This window comes from Emys orbicularis, chromosome 2, assembly GCF_028017835.1.
Source record: "Emys orbicularis isolate rEmyOrb1 chromosome 2, rEmyOrb1.hap1, whole genome shotgun sequence".
Taxonomy (NCBI): Eukaryota; Metazoa; Chordata; order Testudines; family Emydidae; genus Emys; species Emys orbicularis.
The window spans coordinates 166768740-166790368 of record NC_088684.1 but is presented as its reverse complement, the minus strand read 5'-3'; the positions used below and the strand labels follow the sequence as shown (position 1 = coordinate 166790368).

The window sequence follows — 21629 nt, the reverse complement described above, 5'->3', positions numbered from 1 at the left end:
TGTAGCCTACTAATTTTGAAACAAATCGCAGGCATTATTAAAATCTATTTACTTTTTTAAAAATAAATTAGAATGGGCTACTGTGAGTAAACAGGTTTCAGAGTGGTAGCTGTGTTAGTCTGCATCAGCAAAAATAACGAGGAGTATTTGTGGCACCTTAGAGACTACCAAATTTATTTGGGCCTAAGCTTTCGTGGGCTAAAGCCCACTTCATCCACTTCCAGTCTTTATTCAGGCCTAATTTGATGATGTCCAGTTGTAGATCCTTGATGATGCACTGGAGAGGTTTTAGTTGGGGGCTGAAGGTGACAGCTAGTGGCGTTCTGATACTTTCTTTGTTGGGCCTGTCCTGTAGTAGGTGACTTCTGGGTACCCTTCTGGCTCTGTCATTCTGTTTCACCTGCACATCTACGAATGTGATATATGCCATCATGTGCCAGCAATGCCCCTCTGCCATGTACATTGGCCAAACCGGACAGTCTCTTCGCAAAAGAATAAATGGACACAAATCAGATGTCAAGAATTATAACATTCAAAAACCAGTTGGAGAACACTTCAATCTCCCTGGACACTCAATAACAGACTTAAAAGTGGCAATGCTTTAAAAAAAAAAAAAAAAAACAAACACAGACTCCAACGAGAAACTGCAGAACTGGAATTAATTTGCAAACTGGACACCATCAAATTAGGCCTGAATAAAGACTGGGAGTGAATGGGTCACTACAAAAACTAATTTCCCCATACTAATTTCCTGCTACCGTTACTCACACCTTCTTGTCAACTGTTTGAAATGGGCCACCCTGATTACATTGGCCTCATTACCACTACAAAAGTGATTTTTCCTCCCTTGTTGTTCTACTGCTGAGAATAGCCCACTTTCCACTTTAACTGAATTGTCTCGTTAGCACTGACCCCCCACTTGGTAAGGCAACTCCCATCTTTTCATGTACTGTATATACTTGCCTACTGTATTTTCCACTCCATGCATCTGATGAAGTGGGCTGTAGCCCACAAAAGCTTATGCCCAAATAAATTTGTTAGTCTCTAAGGTGCCACAAGTACTCCTCGTTGTTTTTGTGGGTAAACAGTGCAAGTGGGTCAGATTACTAGAACGTCTCCTTGGTTCCTTCACCACAAGCCTTTCTCCTTATCAGAGAACACGGGTAGCCATGTTAGTCTGTATCCACAAAAACAGCGAGGAGTCCAGTGGCACCTTAAAGACTAACAGATTTATTTGGGAATAAGCTTTTGTGGGTAAAAAATCACTTCTTCAGATGCATGGTCTTTAACCCATGAAAGCTTATGCCCAAATAAATCTGTTAGTCTTTAAGGTGCCACCAGACTCCTCGTTCTTTCTCCTTATGGTATTCTCCCCCCCACCCTTCAATCTTTCTTTCAACCTCTTCAGATAGAAGACACAATTATATCTCAAGTTAAAGAATTAAAGCATGAGGTTCCTCTCGAACCACAGATCACACTCCTAGATCTCCTGGCATGTCAGCCACAGTACAAAGCTTATAGGAATTGATATTTGCACTTTCAAGTGGGAGCTAGATGAGTCAAGTCACCTAGTTCTGGAGTAAAAGATGCCCAAGTGTGAAATATTGTCCATAGCCAGTCTTCCTGCAAAACAAGCAAACTTCTGCTACCGCCTATCACACATTTACATTTCTTTTGTGTTTACTGAACACTGATTAATTGCAGGAATTCTCCACAAGTCTAAAAGGACTTTTCATCCATTGTATTTCCAGAGCTTTGGAAACATTTCTAACAGTATTATAATTGCTTAGTCTCTCTGACACTCTCTTTTGTCTCCTTTTCTGCAGTGTGTAACTTCAGGGATACTTGAAGCCGATGCTCAATACAAAAAGTTGACAAACATGTCTCAGCCATTTGAACATTAGGCTATGTAACGTGTTATTGCAGAATACATTTCAGGAAAAATATAAGATTCCAAGCCTGGAAAATGTTTGGAGCATAATGGAGATGCTATTTTGAACAAGTATTTCTATACAGACCAGTAAGAGTTGCTATCTTAGCAACTCAACCAATGGTAAATTAAGAGATGCAATACCACGAGTATTGATGGAACCTGATTATTCCACTCTCTCCCACAAAAATCTTATAGAAAACAGTGAGTGGGAAAATAAATAGATGGCATGTATGGAAAGGAGATAGCCTGGGAAGATAGGATTGATTCACCTACTGCTCTGGGCCAGACATTGTGTGAATTATCCATTCTTTGCAAGAATTAAGTTGAGGTCAGGACAAGAACATCATCTCTGTCACTGCATATGTGGGGTGAAGCAAGAGTCAGAAGCAGCATCACAGTTTATTAATAATAATCCTTGATTGACAAATTTCCTGGAGAATGAAATAGTAATTTTAGCCCCTTGTCACTGAAGTCTGGACCGACTACTGCAGAACTGAGTAACTGTTTTCCACCTTTGCTCTTGTGGTGGTGGTAATTACTGTTGCTGCGGGAAGGAGGGGGTACATCGCAGAACCCTCCCCCGATCCATCAGCTCCCCCCCAACCAACACCACTGTCCCCTCCACCACCGTTGCCTACCATCTGCCTCCACTCCTCACTCCTGGACTCAGCTGTTTGCCGCACCCTCCTCCACCATCTGGGACTGTTGCAGCAGCCAGCATAGACTGAGTGCACAAGCACATATGCCTTTTCCCTCCTTTGTGGACTGGCCCTCCACTGCTTTTGGCTGGTGGACCTCCACACCCTCTGCTTTGCCCACTGCAGCAGTTTGGCCCCTTCCTCTTCCCCTTGCTGCCTGTATAAAAAAATTAGAATGAATTTTGCATTAGCATTTAGCAAGAGGAAACTCCAAGTGCCAAACAATGGTAGATATTAAGAGTATTCTTTGGTTTACATTATCTTTAGAACCACACACAAAAAAACAAAGCCAACCTTTTATTGATGTAAACGGGAAAAAAATTACCAATTTGAAGTATTTAAACATACTGATGCCGATGTGAACTTGTTGACAAAGTCAGTCAATCCTACCAGCTCAGGCAACCTGCTCATGGGTGGCTTTTCATTAGATAGCAACATAATGGCAGGCATCATTAAAATAAAAATCCATACAGACAAATGAGAATTTGAGTGGGTGAATTTCTACACTATGTTCTAACAGCTTTGATCAACAGTATTGATTGGATAAGAGTTACTATATTATGGGGAGAGGACATTGCAGGACTTGTACATGAGACCTTAAGGTTCAAATATACAACAAATATTTCACTCCTGCCATCCACTCAAATCAAATGCTTAATTCTCAAATGCAGACAAGCAAATATGAACTGTCTGGATGCCAATATTAAAACAGCATGAAATCCAAGTCACCCTAAAAGAGAGAATTAGAGAGAGTTAGGAATTTATTTGGAAGTTGTTGGCATACAAACAGCTCTCAAGGGAAAGCTCTGCTAAGTCATTTTCCAGTTTATAAAGCTGCCCAAAAGTAGCATAGCCAATTTCAAGCTGATTTGATCAAACAATAGAGGAAAGAATCCTAACTTTCATTTAAAATATATTTAGCAGGCTTTTCATTTCCAAAATGGACTCATCTTTAACAAATGAAATATGAGTTTGAAGAATAGTTTTCTTAACCTTTTTTCATAAATTCTTAAGAGAAAAGTTTGTTACTACATGAGACTTTAAAAAAGAAAAAAAAGTGGGTGAAGTAATGCCTTTTATTGGACCAACTTCTGTTGGTGAGAGACAAGCTTTCGAGCTATACAGGGCTGCTCTTCAGGTCTGGGAAAGGTACTCAAGTGTGTTTTTTTGTTCACTTATTTTCTTTAACACAATGTCAGAAGATCGGACATTCTTCATGAAATTATACAAAACTGAAATAGAAACGGTTAGTCTGATAATGTCGTTGAGATTACAGATCAGTTAGTTGTAGCTGTGGGATATCACTGAATTGGTAAAAGTGGCTCTGAGCCATTTAGTACTTTGTGTATCAAACCCAATACTTTAAATTCTACCCATAATTACCCAGTAGGGCAACCAACACAGATTTTGCAACACTGGTGTCATGTGCTCCTGCTAGGAAGCACTGCTTACCTAGGATTGCTTTCTGTGGTAGCTTGTTTCCAGGTACACTTAAGGTATAGTGCCCAGGTAGAGTGCAATGCAGCAGTCTAGTCTTGAAGTGACAGAGGCATGGATTACAAAAGCATGGTAGGCATCAGGAAGGGATGGCTGCAGTTTCCCAGCCAGGCAAATGACCAACAGTGTTCCTGGATATTGCTACTGTATGTTCACCCAACAAGAGCTGGAAATGTTACACAGACATTAACTGGCTCTCAAACTTGGGAAACTGCCTTTTCATCTAGGACTTTTGCACATACGCAGTGTACAAATATATATGTTCTGTATTTCCTATTTGGGGAGTTGTGTCTTGTTTATAACTTTGAATTTACTCAGTAACAAGAGTAATTTTTCTGGTAACTGTACTAGTTGGTACATTGGCCCAATATGTTTTATACTTTACAACAGACTATTTAGCATAATTTACTATAGAGGAAAATTACTTCTTTTGTAATTATGTTTCCCTGAAAACCTCATGCATTTTGCATGAAAACCTATTGATCTTCTTTCAAAAATGATCCTATCAAGACAAACTCAGACAGGATTTACAGATTAAATAAACAATTCATATTTGAAAAATCACTCTCTACATACTGGTGCATAGTCCATCACCGGCAACAGACATACCACATTACCAATGCTATGGAGTTAAATGGGAAGAACAAGAAAGACTCTTAGGGGAAGATTTTTTTTTTATTTAAAAAATAAAACAGGAAGGAACTTCTGTAAAAAGAATACCTCATGCCACATTTCAACCTCCCCCAAGAAACTGAAACAGTTTTAAAAGTGTATTTACATACTGAAGACAAAAGTCTAGATTACATCTCATAAAAGTAACGCCAAAATGACAGACAGTGAAAACCTCAAGCTTTCACACTACTAAGGTCAGCAATGTCTCTATTTTCAGCATTTTCACTGGAAGGCTGGACATTTCCCATTTTATTCTCTGGTTCTATAACACTGCTTTCCATAAGCTCGTGAATAGGTTCTTCGTCCACTTCTGCCTCCATTTTTGTGGCTAATTCATTGTGTTCCATATCCATCTCTTCCTCCATGTGCTTTGTGCTGTCCTGATCTCCTTCCTCTGTTTTACTTTCAAAATTCTCCTCTTTCCTCTTTGCTTTAAACACTTCAACTCCCATCATCCTCAGGTAATGAAGTCTCTCATTCTTGGGCACAAAGGCACGAAGTGAGGTCTTTCCATGCCAGCCACACAGAACAATAGGGCACTGAAGGGTATCAGGTTTGCTATTAAAAAATTAGTGTTTGGTAAAGATTGAGTAAATTAATATTTAAAATATTTCTGTAGAAATGAATTCTCATTTAATAGCTATACACATGATTTCAATACAGCAAGGCAACAGTATTATGTATCTCTAACAGCAATTTTACTTTTAATGCAATACCTAATCCAGCACTGGTTAAACACTGATAAGGACAAGTCAATATTACAGATTGTGAGAGGAACATACAGGCAGGTAGAGCAATAGCTATATAAATTCATATTTCATAGATTCATGGAGTTTGATCAAATAGGAGAATAGACTAAGGCCAAAAGGCACTATTTGTCACAGGCCATTACATTTCACCTAATTACCCTGTACTGAGCCTAAAGCATGCCTTCCAGAAAGGCATCCACTTTTGATCCGAAAACATGGAGTTGGAGAATCTCTCACTAGCCATTGGAACAAACTGCCAAGGGAAAAAAAAAAAAAAAAAAAATAAGAAAAAGGGGTGTGTGCGCTTTTTTTCTTATTTTCATTTGTCTGGCTTCAGCTTCCAAAAACTGGTTCTTGTTACATCTTTCTCCCCTAGATTTAAAAGCCCTGAGTACCCAGTATTCTCTCCCCACGAAGGCACCTATACACTGCAGTCAAGTGACCTCTCAATCTTCTTTCTGATAACCTAAACAGATTGAACTCCATAAAGCATTTTCTTCAGCACTTGAATAATTTTTGTGGCTATTTTCTGCACCCTTTCCAATTTTTCAACATACTTTTCCGTTTCCTTACACAGTAGCGAGGAAGGGAAGAATTTTTAAATCCCAGGATTCTTTTCATATATGGAAAAGACAGAGAATCCATTGATCAAACTTAAACCAGATGTATAGAAGTTTGAAAAAAAATATACTCATCCAACTTGCCATTGGCAAACAGAAAGTTTTCCTACTAAGCCATCCATTTCTGCATCATTTAAGCTTTCCTTTAAAATAAAACTGTCTGGTCCTTACAATTTCAAAGGTAATTTTCTCCATGTGAGCTGTTACCTTCGTGAGTTGACTGACAACTCCAATGCCTCTGCTACTGCTCTGCGTTTTACAAAGTAAAGACAGACAAGACAAGAGTCATTTTCACTTTTTCTATTCCAAACCCTGCAGGCAGCAGTGAAACTGGTAAAGAACTATGTTAATTTCACTGCAGAGCTGTGCTCCGCAAAGCTATTAGCAGCAACAGAGATAAGCACTGGAGTTGTTAATGGGGAAGGAGGAGCCAAAAAAACCCCCAAGACCATAAGGAGGAATAGAGAGTATGTGTTGGATATGTCTCCCCTGCCTGGTATTGCTCTTGACCTTACTGGTGGGCTTCCATTCACATTTTTCTTTATTTATTTGAGGCTAGTTGGCTGAGTCTTTGAGTTAATAAATATTTCAAGCCTTGTATTTACATTCAGAGCTCTGACAATAGTGAAGGTGAAGTGCAAAGTCTGCTTAACCTCTAAGGGCTTGGCTATACTTGCAGCTGTAGAGCGCTTTGGGTTAAACCAGCCTTCAGAGAGCGCACTACGGAAAGCGCTCCAGTCTGTCCACACTGACAGCTGCAAGCGCACTGGCGTGGCCACATTTGCAGCATTGGGAGCGGTGCATTATGGGCAGCTATCCCAGCGTTCAAGTGGCTGCAACGTGCTTTTCAAATGAGAGGGGTGGGGTGGAGTGTGTTGTTTGTATGCGGGAGGAGAGAGAGAGTGGGTTTTTGGAGTGTTGAGAGTGTGTCAGCAAGCTATCTTGTAAGTTCAGATCCACCGAGCCCCCCTGCCTCTCACTCACTCAGTAAACATTTGCTTTGCCCCGTTGCAGATAAACAGACGCTGTCTGAAACGGAGCTCTGAAAAGATACTTCCGCATTCCTCAGCCGATTTCACAACAAAGAGAAGAGAGGCCCCTTGATTTAAGGGGATTATGGGACGTTTCCAGAGGTCAATCAGAGTGCTGTAACTTAACTCCCCGTTTACACTGGCCCTGGGGCGTCTCAGCCAATACGCAACAGCTGTTATCCCTCTCGTGGAGGTGGAGTACCAGGAGCGCTCTAGCCAGGGACTCAGAGCGCTCTACGTGCCTTGCCAGTGTGGACCGGGAGTAAGGTAGAGCACTCTGGGAGGCTTTATTGCGGTATAAAGTGCCAGTATAGCCAAGCCCTAATCTGCCATGACTTTTTAGAAATGCGAGTTTACAAAAATGGCCTCCACAACTGCACCCATTTAGAATCCTAACTGCCTAATCACATTTACAAATCACTTTGGCATGTAAATTAGAAGCACCAAGCTGCACCTGCAATGCTGAAGGACAAGTTCAGGACCAAACAAAAATAGGGGCCCTAACATCCATGGCTGAAAGAAGATTTAAAAAACAACAACATTTATTGACCAAATTTAAGGAGAATCAACATTAGTTTTTTTTTTAAGTGTATGAAGTGCTAATGCCACATTTATGAATAATTTTCATGCTCCAACACTGCCTATGATGGAGTGAAGTACCACTTGGCTGTTGCTAGGCATAACCACTAAACTAACGGAAGCCTATTTTTCTAATCAGCAAATAGAGTGAAAATTAATTCACAGCAAATATTTTCATTTTGAAAGATGCTCAAATGCTTAAAACTGACACTGAAATTCAAGATAAAGACCCATTGTAATGAGTTACGTGCTTTTGTTTCTATATTCACATGTATTTCTCTTACACATTTTCTGAGTGGGGATAAGTGAAAAAATATATATTAGTAAAGCATCTACTTACCTGGGATCTGGTTCATACTTCAGGACAATGCTCCCCATTGCTAGCAAAGAAAGATTAGGTAAATTTACTTGGAAACATATTAAAAATACTTGTGATTCCAAAATGTTCTAACAGCAAAATGTGTATTGTTGTACAGCAATCAGAACAGCCTTATCGCAAAAAAACCATCCTCATAGAAACCAATATATGCCTGAATTCTAGAACAATAAAAATTTCTCTCTACAAATCTGGTTACGGGTTCCATATGAAGTACTCAAAAATAAATCAGAAGTCACAGAATGTTGGCCAAAAGACTAGGTTAGAGTTTTGGAAGAATACTTTTGTGTCTACATTTTATCTTAAAGGGACAGCATCAGGCATGCAGATACCATTGTGATGAGTATGGATGCAAGATTATATAGAACCCTAGCATGAAAGAACTAAAAAAAACGGTTACTTACCTTCTGTAACTGTTGTTCTTCGAGATGTGTTGTTCACGTCCATTACACATTAGGTGTGCGCGCGCCGCGTGCACGAGCGTCCGAAACTTTTTCCCTCAGCGGCTCCCGTCGGGCCGGCAGGGTCCCCCCTCCTGCCAGAGTGGCGCCCCGCTCTAGCGTATATATATCCCTGCGGGCCTGACCCTCCCTCGGTTCCTTCTTGCCGGTGACTCCGACCGAGGGGAAGGAGGGTGGGAAGGGTAATGGACGTGAACAACACATATCGAAGAACAACAGTTACAGAAGGTAAGTAACCGTTTTTTCTTCTTCGAGTGATTGTTCACGTCCATTACACATTAGGTGACTCACAAGCTTACCATTGGAGGAGGGTAGGAGTCAAGGAACAATTGATTGAAGCACAGCCCTGCCGACCACCGCGTCCTCTCTGGTCTGATGATGGATCGCGTAGTGGGCTGTGAACGTATGCACCGACGACCAGGTGGCCGCTTTACAGATCTCCTGGAGTGGAACCTGCGCCAAGAAAGCCGCCGAGGACGCTTGGGCCCTAGTTGAGTGAGCCCTGATCTCCGGGGCTGGTACGTTGGCGAGCTCATAGCATGTGCGTATGCAAAGCACAATCCATGCCGACAAGCGTTGCGTCGAGATAGGTTGGCCTCTCATTTGCTCCGCAATGGCAATAAACAGTTGAGTCGATTTGCGGAATGGCCTGGTCCGTTCTAGATAAAATGCCAAGGCTCTACGGACATCGAGAGTATGCAGGCTGCAGTGGCTTGGGTCCGTATGGAGCTTAGGGAAGAACACCGGTAAACAAATGTCCTGTCCCATATGAAAATGCGTGACCACCTTTGGAAGGAATTTAGGGTGCGGCCTCAGTTGCACCTTATCCTTATAAAAAACCGTATAAGGTGGTTCTGAAGTGATGGCTCTCAATTCTGATACCCTCCTAGCCGATGTGATGGCCACGAGAAACGCTACCTTCCATGAGAGGTGCATGAGGGAGCAAGAGGCTAGGGGTTCAAAGGGTGGCCCCATGAGTTTAGTCAGGACCAGGTTGAGATTCCACGCAGGGACCGGCAGGCACGAGTAGGGAAACACCCGCTCCAGCCCCTTGAGGAATCGGACTACTGTGGGGTTGGAGAACACCGAAACCCCCAACTCCCCAGGGTGGAACGCTGATATGGCAGCCAGATGCACTTTAATTGAGGCGGGGGCAAGCCCTTGATGCTTGAGGTGTAGCAAGTAGTCCAGAATTGATGGGACTGAGGCCTGCAGAGGCTGTATGTGATGAGGCTCACATCAGTGGGAGAACCTTTTCCATTTGGCAAGGTAGGTCGCTCTTGTGGAGGGCTTCCTAATACCAAGGAGAATTTGCTGGACCTGGTGGGAGCACCTGTGCTCCGTATCGTTTAGCCAGAGAGATACCACGCCGTGAGATGTAGCGACGGTAGGTTCGAGTGGAGTAGGCGACCCCGGTCTTGTGTGATGAGGTCGCGATGGAGGGGGAGGGCGATCGGGGTGGTCACGGACAGTCACGACCCTGCTGGAAACCAGTGCTGGCGTTGCCACGCTGGGGCGATGAGGATGACTGTCACCTTGTCCCTGCGGGTCTTGAGGAGGACCCTGTGGATGAGCGGGAATGGAGGGAAGGCATACCTCAGGCTCCCGCCCCACGGAATCGCGAAGGCATCTGCCAACGAGCCCGGGCTGAGGTTCTGGAATGAACAAAACTGAGGGCATTGGCTGTTGCTCTTGGTGGCGAAGAGATCCACCTGGGGAAACCCCCACCTCTGGAAGATTAAATGCAGGACGTCCTGTCTTAGCCATTCGTGCATGTGGTAGGACCGGCTGAGGCGGTCTGCCAACCCGTTTTGGGCCCCTGGGAGATATGTTGCGAGTAGGTGGACTGAATGGGCTATGCAGAAGTCCCATAGGAGGAGCGCCTCGTGACAGAGGGGAGAGGATCGGGACCCGCCCTGCTTGTTTATGTAGAACATGGCGGTAGTGTTGTCCGTCAGAACTGACACGCTGTGGCCTTCTATGGTAGCGTGAAAGGTCTGGCAGGCGAGGCGAACCGCCCTTAACTCCTTCAGATTGATGTGAAGCAACTTTTCTTCCCTGGACCATAAGCCCTGGGTCCGCAGGTCCCCCAGGTGCGCCCCCCAACCCAGGGGTGGGAGGGAGAGGGCAAGGAGAACTGAAGGGTGTAGCCCGCCTCCACCGTGCGCAGGACCCAGCGGTCCGATGTTATATGTGACCAAGCACGGTAAAAATGGGACAGGCGGTCCCTGAAACATAGAGGGGGATCCGGAATAGAGTTTGGTACGCTGTCCTCGATCGCAGCTTCAAAACCCTTGCTTATTTCCCAGCTGCGGCTTGCCTTGGCCATGATTCTGGCCCTGGTTAGGCGTGTTGTTACGTCTACGCCTGTTATCCCTGCCCCTTCTGCGGTACGGTTCCTGTCTAGGACGAGGGTGGTACTGCCTCTGCGGTGGTTGGGGCTTAAAGGGTTTCCTCTGTGTCACTGGGGTATGCATTCCCAACGACTTGAGGGTTGCTCTAGAGTCTTTGAGGCTATGTAGTCTGGCATCCGTCTGGTCCGAAAACAAGCCTGACCCCTCGAACGGAAGGTCTTGGAGGGTTGTTTTGCACCTCTGGGGGAAGGCTGGAAGCCTGTAGCCATGCCGAGCGCCTCATTACCACTCCTGACGCGATTGTCCTAGCAGCTGCATCCGCGGAGTCAAGAGAGGCCTGTAGAGCGGTTTTGGCTACTGCCTTCCCTTCGTCTACTATAGCGGCAAACTCGGGTTGTGAGCCCTGAGGCAGGGATTCCTTAAACTTGGAGACTGATGCCCAAGAATTGAAGTTGTGTCTGTTCAGAATCGCTTGCTGGTTAGCGATCCTCAACTGGAGGCCCCCGGACGAGTAGACCTTTCTCCCAAATAAGTCCAAGCGTTTTGCCTCCTTGGCCTTGGGGGCCGGGGCTTGCTGGCCATGTCGCTCTCGTTCGTTGACCGCAGAGACGACCAGCGAACAGGGTGTTGGGTGAGAGAAGAGGAAGTCGAACCCTTTAGATGGGGCGAAGTATTTCCTCTCCACGCCTTTCGCAGTTGGTGCACTGGAGGCCGGTGTTTGCCATACTGTTTTGTAGTTGGACTGGACCGTTTTTATGAGCGGGAGCGCGATCCTGGAGGGGCCCTCCGGGCTTAGGATGTCAACCATGGGGTCCTCCTGCTCTACCGTCTCCTCCGCCTGCAACCCCAGATTGAGGGCTACTCGGTGGAGCAGTTCCTGGTGCGCCCGATGGTCAATCGGGGGAGGGCCGGACACTGTTGTGCCCGCCATGGCTTCGTCTGGTGAGGAGGAAGAGGTCAGGGCCTTTTGCGCATCTTCCTCCTCCTGCAACTCCTCACCGACTGGGTGCTCCTCTGGAGTCCGCTCTATGACGTGGGTCTGAGACGGTGCCGGGCTCGGTGCCGAGTCCGCCCTTTCTCGCTCCGGCGGTCTGGAGACCATAGCCTCCTTGCGAGAGGGTGAGCGCCACTGCGGAGAGCGGGACCGGTGTCCCGAGGGGCCAGATCTCGAGGTCCTGGACGGGGGGGCCTTGCTGGTGGTAGGCCCAAGGGATCCAGAATGGGCATTGTCCTGGCTGGCCCCCTTGTTAAAAGGTTAGTGACTAAAGTGAAATCCCTGCAAGTTGCGTGGGCCCTTTTTAAAGACACCATAATAGAGGCTCAACTTCAATGTATACCCAAAATTAAGAAAAACAGTAAAAGAACTAAAAAAGAGCCACTGTGGCTTAACAACCATGTAAAAGAAGCAGTGAGAGATAAAAAGACTTCCTTTAAAAAGTGGAAGTCAAATCCTAGTGAGGCAAATAGAAAGGAGCACAAACACTGCCAACTTAAGTGCAAGAGTGTAATAAGAAAAGCCAAAGAGGAGTTTGAAGAACGGCTAGCCAAAAACTCCAAAGGTAATAACAAAATGTTTTTTAAGTACATCAGAAGCAGGAAGCCTGCTAAACAACCAGTGGGGCCCCTTGACGATGAAAATACAAAAGGAGCGCTTAAAGATGATAAAGTCATTGCGGAGAAACTAAATGGATTCTTTGCTTCAGTCTTCACGGCTGAGGATGTTAGGGAGATTCCCAAACCTGAGCTGCCTTTTGTAGGTGACAAATCTGAGGAACTGTCACAGATTGAAGTATCACTAGAGGAGGTTTTGGAATTAATTGATAAACTCAACATTAACAAGTCACCGGGACCAGATGGCATTCACCCAAGAGTTCTGAAAGAACTCAAATGTGAAGTTGCGGAACTATTAACTAAGGTTTGTAACCTGTCCTTTAAATCGGCTTCGGTACCCAATGACTGGAAGTTAGCTAATGTAACGCCAATATTTAAAAAGGGCTCTAGGGGTGATCCCGGCAATTACAGACCGGTAAGTCTAACGTCGGTACTGGGCAAATTAGTTGAAACAATAGTAAAGAACAAAATTGTCAGACACATAGAAAAACATAAACTCTTGAGCAATAGTCAACATGGTTTCTGTAAAGGGAAATCGTGTCTTACTAATCTATTAGAGTTCTTTGAAGGGGTCAACAAACATGTGGACAAGGGGAATCCGGTGGACATAGTGTACTTAGATTTCCAGAAAGCCTTTGACAAGGTCCCTCACCAAAGGCTCTTACGTAAATTAAGCTATCATGGGATAAAAGGGAAGGTCCTTTCATGGATTGAGAACTGGTTAAAGGACAGGGAACAAAGGGTAGGAATTAATGGTAAATTCTCAGAATGGAGAGGGGTAACTAGTGGTGTTCCCCAAGGGTCAGTCCTAGGACCAATCCTATTCAATTTATTCATAAATGATCTGGAGAAAGGGGTAAACAGTGAGGTGGCAAAGTTTGCAGATGATACTAAACTACTCAAGATAGTTAAGACCAAAGCAGATTGTGAATAACTTCAAAAAGATCTCACAAAACTAAGTGATTGGGCAGCAAAATGGCAAATGAAATTTAAGGTGGATAAATGTAAAGTAATGCACATTGGAAAAAATAACCCCAACTATACATACAACATGATGGGGGCTAATTTAGCTACAACGAGTCAGGAAAAAGATCTTGGCGTCATCGTGGATAGTTCTCTAAAGATGTCCACGCAGTGTGCAGAGGCGGTCAAAAAAGCAAACAGGATGTTAGGAATCATTAAAAAGGGGATAGAGAATAAGACTGAGAATATATTATTGCCCTTATATAAATCCATGGTACGCCCACATCTCGAATACTGTGTACAGATGTGGTCTCCTCACCTCAAAAAAGATATTCTAGCACTAGAAAAGGTTCAGAAAAGAGCAACTAAAATGATTAAGGGTTTAGAGAGGGTCCCATATGAGGAAAGATTAAAGAGGCTAGGACTCTTCAGTTTGGAAAAGAGAAGACTAAGGGGGGACATGATAGAGGTATATAAAATCATGAGTGATGTTGAGAAAGTGGATAAGGAAAAGTTATTTACTTATTCCCATAATACAAGAACTAGGGGTCACCAAATGAAATTAATAGGCAGCAGGTTTAAAACAAATAAAAGGAAGTTCTTCTTCACGCAGCGCACAGTCAACTTGTGGAACTCCTTACCTGAGGAGGTTGTGAAGGCTAGGACTATAACAATGTTTAAAAGGGGACTGGATAAATTCATGGTGGCTAAGTCCATAAATGGCTATTAGCCAGGATGGGTAAGAATGGTGTCCCTAGCCTCTGTTCGTCAGAGGATGGAGATGGATGGCAGGAGAGAGATCACTTGATCATTGCCTGTTAGGTTCACTCCCTCTGGGGCACCTGGCATTGGCCACTGTCGGTAGACAGATACTGGGCTAGATGGACCTTTGGTCTGACCCAGTACGGCCTTTCTTATGTTCTTATGTTCTTATGCCCCATTGTGGGTGCCAAGTGGCTTCGTTTTCCCTACTGGCCTGTGCCCTGTGGGCATATCTGTTGGACCGGCCCGAGTCTGCATCCGAAACCACGGAAGGTGATCTGGAAGGCCACGGCGGTGCCGTGGGATGGTGCCGGTCCGGGGTCGGAGAGTAGTGCCTCCGTGACCGGGACTAGCGTCTTGCTGACCAGGACCTGGATCGGTACCGGTGACCTCGGGACCGGGAACGACTGCGGGTGGTCGGTCTCGGGGATCGCGTAACTGACACGTCCCGGTGCCTACTCGAGTAGGGCTGCTGGGTCAGTGCCGGGCGCTTATTGGGGCCCGACGGCTGTGCGGTTCTCTGCGCGGAGGGAAGCCGGGAGTCCACCGAGGCGGAGCTCGACCGGGACCTACGCCGTGAACGGTGCCGAGATGGTGACCGTGATGGGTGCACCATTGCCGGCTTGCCTCTGGATGGCAGTCTCGGCGGATTGTCCTTAGCTTGGAGGGGGCCCTCAGCGGACAATTCAATGAGGTCCTTTGCTGCCTCAAATGTGTCCGGAGTGGAGGGCTGTTCCAAAAGCTCCTCCAGCCCTTCCTCCTCACTCGACGCGCCTATCCCGGGTCTCAACGGGCCTTTTGGCGCCGGAGCCACTGCCACCGGGATCTGTGCTGGGGCCGCAACAGCCTTAGGCGCACTCGAGGTCTTCGCGGGCGCTACCCTCTTATGCGGGGAACGTCCTCGGGCCTTGGGTTGGCCCTTCAATTTTGCCGGCGAAGACGACCGGTGCCGGAGGTGTTCCCGCTGATTCGGTGCCATGGGCTTAGGATGCCCCACCGGCGCCGGATCACGGACCGATGCCGGGGCACTCCGCACCGAGGTTGACGGTGCCGTCGAAGTGGAGGGCTGTAATGCCGTCTCCATGAGCAGCTGCTTAAGGCGAAAGTCTCTCTCTTTCTTAGTCCTGGGCTTGAAAGCCTTACAGATCTTGCAGCGCTCTTTTTGGTGTGCTTCCCGCAGGCAACGGAGATACGAATCGTGTGGATCGCTTAGTGGCATAGGCTTGCGGCACGTGGCACAAGCCTTGAAGCCTTGGGCGTGCGGCATGCCCCGCCGCCCAGGGCCGGGGTTGACCAAACACCTAACACAAAGAAGTTTAAGTCTTTCTAAAGAACTGATAGTAGCTAGTGTTAAGCTTAACAGTTAAGAACTGATAACTGTAAAGATAACACTAATTACTACGCTAAGGGACACTCTCCGACGAGAGACAGAGTTGTTCCAACGCCGCCACGGACGGTAAGAAGGAACTGAGGGAGGGTCGGGCCCGCAGGGAATATATATACGCTAGAGCGGGGTGCCGCTCTGGCGGGAGGGGGGGACCCTGCCGGCCCGACGGGAGCCGCTGAGGGGAAAAGTTTCCGACGCTCGTGCACGCAGCGCGCGCACGCCTAATGTGTAATGGACGTGAACAATCACTCGAAGAAGAATCAAACTTCTGTCTGAATTTTTACAAGTAATACTTAAGACTACTATAGCTGAAAGAGTTTAACAAATTCTTTTGCTTTACTGCGTACATTTGACAGAACTACGCTTAGAGGCATTTTTTACTGTTTCTCCTGTATAGTCAGTGCCCTGTTTGTAAAAGGGTTTTTCACATAACAGGGAGAGAAAAAAAAGTTCAGAGTGAGCATCTTTTCCTACTTGTTTAGATAAAATATTAGTATATTTAATCTAGAGATGGCCAATGCCATCCTTAAAACATACAATGAATAAAGACACCTGCAGGGGTTAGGAACAGCTTCAACTAAAGTACATGCAGGAACAAAAATAGGCAGAGTTAAGAAATGTGGCTAGTCAGACGTTCTTGCTGAATTTATGCTTTGTGAGAATCCCAGACCCGTGACTCTTCTGGTTCCATGAAGGTCACATTCTATGCAAGAGTCCAGGCTCTCTGGGTCCTGCAGGGTTTACAAACCTTAGTCTAGTAAGCTTCCAGGGTTGGGGCCAGTGGCGTAGCCAGGTTCTAATATCAGGGGGAGTGAACACATAAAAAAAGGCACCACCCGACATATCAAATTACTAATTACATACTTTTAAATTCGTTATACATATTTATTTTGTACTTAAAATAAAAACACAAGAATGATATTGTTTTACAAGTACATGAGCCCACTTGACAAGTTTTATTGTCCTTGGGTCTGGCTTCCATCCCCTCTCCAACTGTTGCAGCTGTCTGGAGATGCCGGACTTCCACACCTTCCTCATTCATTCAACAGGGCAACTGATTAAGGGGTGAGGGGAAATCTTAGTCTATTCTTAGCAAAGAGACATTTTTCTTCTACCTTATTCTATTCTTAGGGGTTATAACATTATACCAAGGGCAATGCAAAGTTTCTACATGAGGCTTTGATACAAAGTTTTCATACACCAAGGCTCATCAGTACAAGGTTTCTATATGAGGCTTTGATACAAAGTTTCATGAAAACAGAGGTCACACATGGGTAGACCCACTAAAAGGTTATATGAAGAGGCACCATGTAAAGTCATATGAAAATTATCAGAGATTTATCTACAGAAGCCCATCATTGGGGAATCATGGGGGGGCTGGCTGGCTGGCCCTGCTGCTCTCCTGTTCTACAGGAACAGAGGTGACTAGGTACCAGAACTATCAATCCATCACCTCTCTCCAGTGCGCCATTCAGTCCAAATAAATAAATAGTAAAACAAAAACAAAAAAAAAACTTTAAAAAAAACCTCCCAAGTTCCATTTACTGCAGCAAAATGTCTTCAAAGGATCAGACCAAAGTATTACCAGTGACATGCGCAGAATATCAACTACAAACCCATTCGGAAAGGCAGTGAGCAATTCCAAGTGGCTGAAGGCTTAGTGCAGAGAGGCAAGAGAGATGCCTGAGAACTCAGATTAGGTGTCTGGGTTTTACTGCTGGAGCCTACATTGTGCATAAAAGAATCTGTGGCGAGGGGTGCTGGGGAGCACCCCACCAACCCAGATATGCAGGGGGACTGCATGATATGTGAGAGGGATTCAGTGGGGACCAGGCCATCTTCTGTGCCGGCATGGGGGAGGGGGCTGATCCTGGATGTATTTTTAGTAAAAAGGGGGGGGGGGGGGAAATCAGATTCACTCATCTATGGGTGTAACCATTGGGTAGGCTGTGGGAGTGCGGTGCCCCCTAGTGGCTGGTTTCACTCACAGCCAATGGGATAGTTCCCTTGGCTCAAGGGGGTTGGTACTTGTGGGGCTACAGGTCCAGGGTACAATCTCTGGGGCGGGAGGTATTGTAAATATAGCATATAAAGCAGCCAATCCTGCTGCTGCTAGAGAAAACTCAGCTGCCATCTTGGAAAGCGTGGGGTGCAGACATGAGCTCTGGAGCATTTCCCATTCTTTAGGGGGCATCTGCAGCTTAGGGGATGGGCTTCTAGATAAGGCAACAGACTGGGTCTTGGGAGATGTAGGTTCAGTTCCTGCCTCTGCCACAGACTCCCTGGGGGGACCTTGGATGAGTCACTTAATCTCCCTGGGCCTCAGTTCCCTGTCTATAAAATGGGGATAATACTCCATCCTCTGTCTGTTTGGAGTGAGGGGACTGTCTCTTACTAGGACAATGGGCCCTCATCTAGCTGGAGCCTCCAGGAGCTACCTTCCTAATACCAGAAGGGTTTTTTCAGACCGTATAGGCCCCTTTCCATAAAGGTGACCTGACTGAGTGGAACAAGAAGGGATCAAACCCAATACATATGTGGGAGGTGGCATGGGTCTAGTGGATGGGGCACTGGACTGGGAATCAGGAGAGCTGGGCCCTGATCTGAGCTCTGCCACTGACCCATTAAGTGGCCTTAGGCGAGTCACTTCCCCTCTCTGTGCCTCTGTTTCCCCTCCCAACCTGGGCCTGTCTTGCCCACGTAGATTGCAGGCTCAGTCTCCTTCCACGTGACTATCCTGGGGGTCCAAATCTTTGTTACGGTCTCTGACTGCTCCTATAACACACATCCTGCAATGGCAGAACACTTCTGAACTGTTCTAGTCCAGACCCAAGACAGCAGCATCTCCCCTGACCTGGGCCAAAGAGGGCCATGTTTCCGAAGGACCTAGTTTGCTGTGTCACCAGGGGCTCAGGGACGCAAGCGGGGGCCAGGCACCTCCCACAAACTCTGCAGCCTCAGTGTGCCCAATAAAGATCTCTCCCCTACAACTCTGCCTGCCCCCCCCCACACCCATTAGTGTTGCTGAAACAAACCCGAGGGGTCATTGTTCCCCCTCCTTCAGCCCCCACTCCAAATGCCAAGGAAAACTTGACACTCAAGTGCATGGAGGGGGTGTTAGAAGCTTGTCCAGAAGAAAATGACACCGCTCAAAAATTATTTGGAGGCACCTGTATCCAGCGGTGAGCTGGAGCCCGTTTGCGTGAACCGGTTATTAAATTTAGAAGCTGGTTTAGAACTGGTTGTTAAAGGGGTGGGCAATTGGGAGAGGGAGGTTTTTCTGTCGTTACACCGGCCCACAGGCCACATCCGGCCCACCTGAGCTCCCGGCAGGGGAGGCTCCCCCACCTCCCCCCCTCTTGCAGAGCCTCAGCGTGCCCCGCCGCCAGCGTTCTGGACCGCTCTGCAGCTCCTATCACTTTGAGCGGCATGGTAAGGGGGTGGGGCTGCGAGCTCCAGTGGGCCGTGCGGTATCCATACACGCTGCCCTGAGCAGCATGGTAAGGGGGCTGGGCCGGGAGGAGGGGTTGGATAAGGGACAGGGAGCGGTTGGAGGGGGCGGAGGTTCTGTGGGGGCAGTCAGGGGACGGGGGGGGGGGAGGGTTGGGTAGAGGGTGTGGTCCTGGGGGGGGGTCTGAGGAGGGAGTGGTTAGGGGACAAAAAGCGGGGTTGATGGGTTGCGGATTCTGAGGGGGGACAGGGGGTTGGATGGGGGGGACAGGGGGCTTGTACTCACCAGGTGGTTCCCTACCAGGTCTTCGGCGGCGGGCCCTTCACTCGCTCCGGGTCTTCGGCGGCTCTGCAGGGCCTGCCACCGACGTGCCCCTGAAGACCTGGAGCGAGTCAAGGGCCCGCCGCCGAAGAACAGCCCTGCCCTGCCTCCGCCCCCTCCCTGCCCCTATTGGACCCCTTCCCAAATCCCTGCCCCCTGCCCCGCCCCGACTCTGCGCCCTCCCTATCCCTATTGGACCCCGCCCCAAATTCCCACCCTGGCCCCACCTCTTCCCCAGCGTGCCGCGTTCCCCCTTCTCCTCCCCTCCCAGGCTTGCCGCGAATCAGTTTCGCAGGGCAAGCACTGGGAGCCAGGGCAGGGGAGGAGGCGGCAGCGGACTGGAGGTGAGCTGGGCGGGTGCTCGAGGCCGGGACCGGGGAGCTGGGCTGGGCTTTTTTCCCCATGGGCGCTCCCTCCAGCCCCGAAGCACCCAGAGTCGGCGGCAGCAAGGCACCACCTTTGGTGAATATGCTCAGTGGGGGGAGCGGCTGTCCCCCCTGCTCCCCCCCTAGCTATGCTCCTAGTTGGGGCCAGATGGAGCCACAGCCTCTGGAAAGGCTCTTGTCTCCAGCACATTAGAATGTCTATATTAACTATTGCACTATAGATGGCTAGAAGTCATGGCTAAGACTAATATATTAAAGTAGTTGGATTTTCCATTAATTTGAATGGATAACTCATTGGAAGGAGTTTGCAAGTTTTACAGATGCACTATTTTGCCATAATAAAAACAGAAAGCTTACCCAAGTCTTTGACCCGTTTGTGTGTTTCACTGCTAAATTTACTTAAGAATGGATTCTCTTGAGTTAACAGCACTTTAACATCTTCTATGCACACATTTATAATCCTTGCATTAATGAATGGGTACAGTGTATATATTCCCTGGTGGTAAAAAATACAATTAGTTTCAAAATGCAATCTCTGCTTGTGATGCTATATAAAAGATGGGTAGCTATTGATCACATTTAATTATATAACTGCAATAAATCTTATACAAGTCATCTAAAGTATCTTTAGAAAAGTTATGATTTGCTAAACTGATAATCCTGTTTATTTGCATGTATCATCTTTGTATCTGAAGTTATGAATATCTGCTATATATTTGTATCTCAAACTTGTGCTTTTGTGTTCCTAGGTGACACCCCCAGACAAATTTGCATCAGCACTGGCTATCTCTGCGCTGATGGCCCATCCATGAGTTAATAGGCCATTGAAGGGACTCAACTCGCCCTGCTGTTCTTCTTGAGGATGCCTCAGACAGCCTGGAGCCACTGATGCCCTATGATTCAGCAGAGCATGTAAGGAGATGTGGTAAGGGCATGTGGCCCTGGACTCCATTTCTGCTAGTAAATTTCCATGTACCTGTGCTGTGAACTATAAATTGCAGCTATGACATCATGCATCATCTTCATTCCTGCGTCATTCCTCTGAACTGTAACTTTCTATGGAAGCTTTGAACAAAGGACTGAATGACCCTGAAGCTTTCGGGCGTGATGCAGAAAGCAACTTTTGCAAGCCAGCAGAATTATCATCTCTGCTATGAACCTGATCCACAACTCTATAATCACTTGTAATGTATATGATTCCTTTGACTATTTAACAACCCTCTCTTTTTTTAAAATAATAAAACCTTTAGACTAAAGGAATTGGCTTTAGTGTGACATCTGGGTAAGGTCTAAGTCTATATAATGATCTGGGGAAGTGACCAATCCTTTGGGATAGGAAGAACTTCATATGTGATGAATCAGGTTTTCAGTAACCTCTCAGCATAAAGCCCAAATGTCTGGGTAGTGATACGGGGACTGTGTTGTTAGCTTCTTGTTAACCAGTGTAGTGCTACAGAAGCTCATTCTGTTACTGGTTTGGTGAAACTAATGTTAGAATAAACCACTAGTTTTGGGTGTGTGTGTCCTATTTTTATCAGTCTGTCCTGAGTTTGACATTCTCAGCTGTATCCCACACCAGCTATCACCACACTGCTTTCTGACAAAAGATCAAATTAAAGAAAAGCTCTGAATGAACAGTAACATCAGAACGCAATCCATTTGTTTAATGCAGTTTAAAACGCTAAGTTTGGAGGCTGCATTTCACAATATGCAACATTCATATTGAGGATACAGCAGGCACTATGGGAAATATGAATAGAGATCCCATGATATGAAAG

The 21629-nt window shown here is 46.4% G+C and overlaps 1 protein-coding gene across 1 annotated transcript in view; it reads right to left on the bottom strand.

Annotated features, from left to right (window-relative positions):
• Nucleotides 1–4819: 4819 nt before the first annotated feature.
• The window catches only part of NSUN2 (NOP2/Sun RNA methyltransferase 2), a 62527-nt gene continuing 45717 nt past the window's right edge, over nt 4820–21629 (bottom strand). The window contains exons 17-19 of the mRNA XM_065398836.1: nt 20209–20347; nt 8120–8159; nt 4820–5358 (exon numbers count right to left, since the gene is read on the bottom strand). Of these exons, the coding sequence (XP_065254908.1) occupies nt 4974–5358; nt 8120–8159; nt 20209–20347 (564 nt within the window). The 3' untranslated portion in view covers nt 4820–4973. The remainder of the gene's footprint in view (nt 5359–8119; nt 8160–20208; nt 20348–21629) is intronic.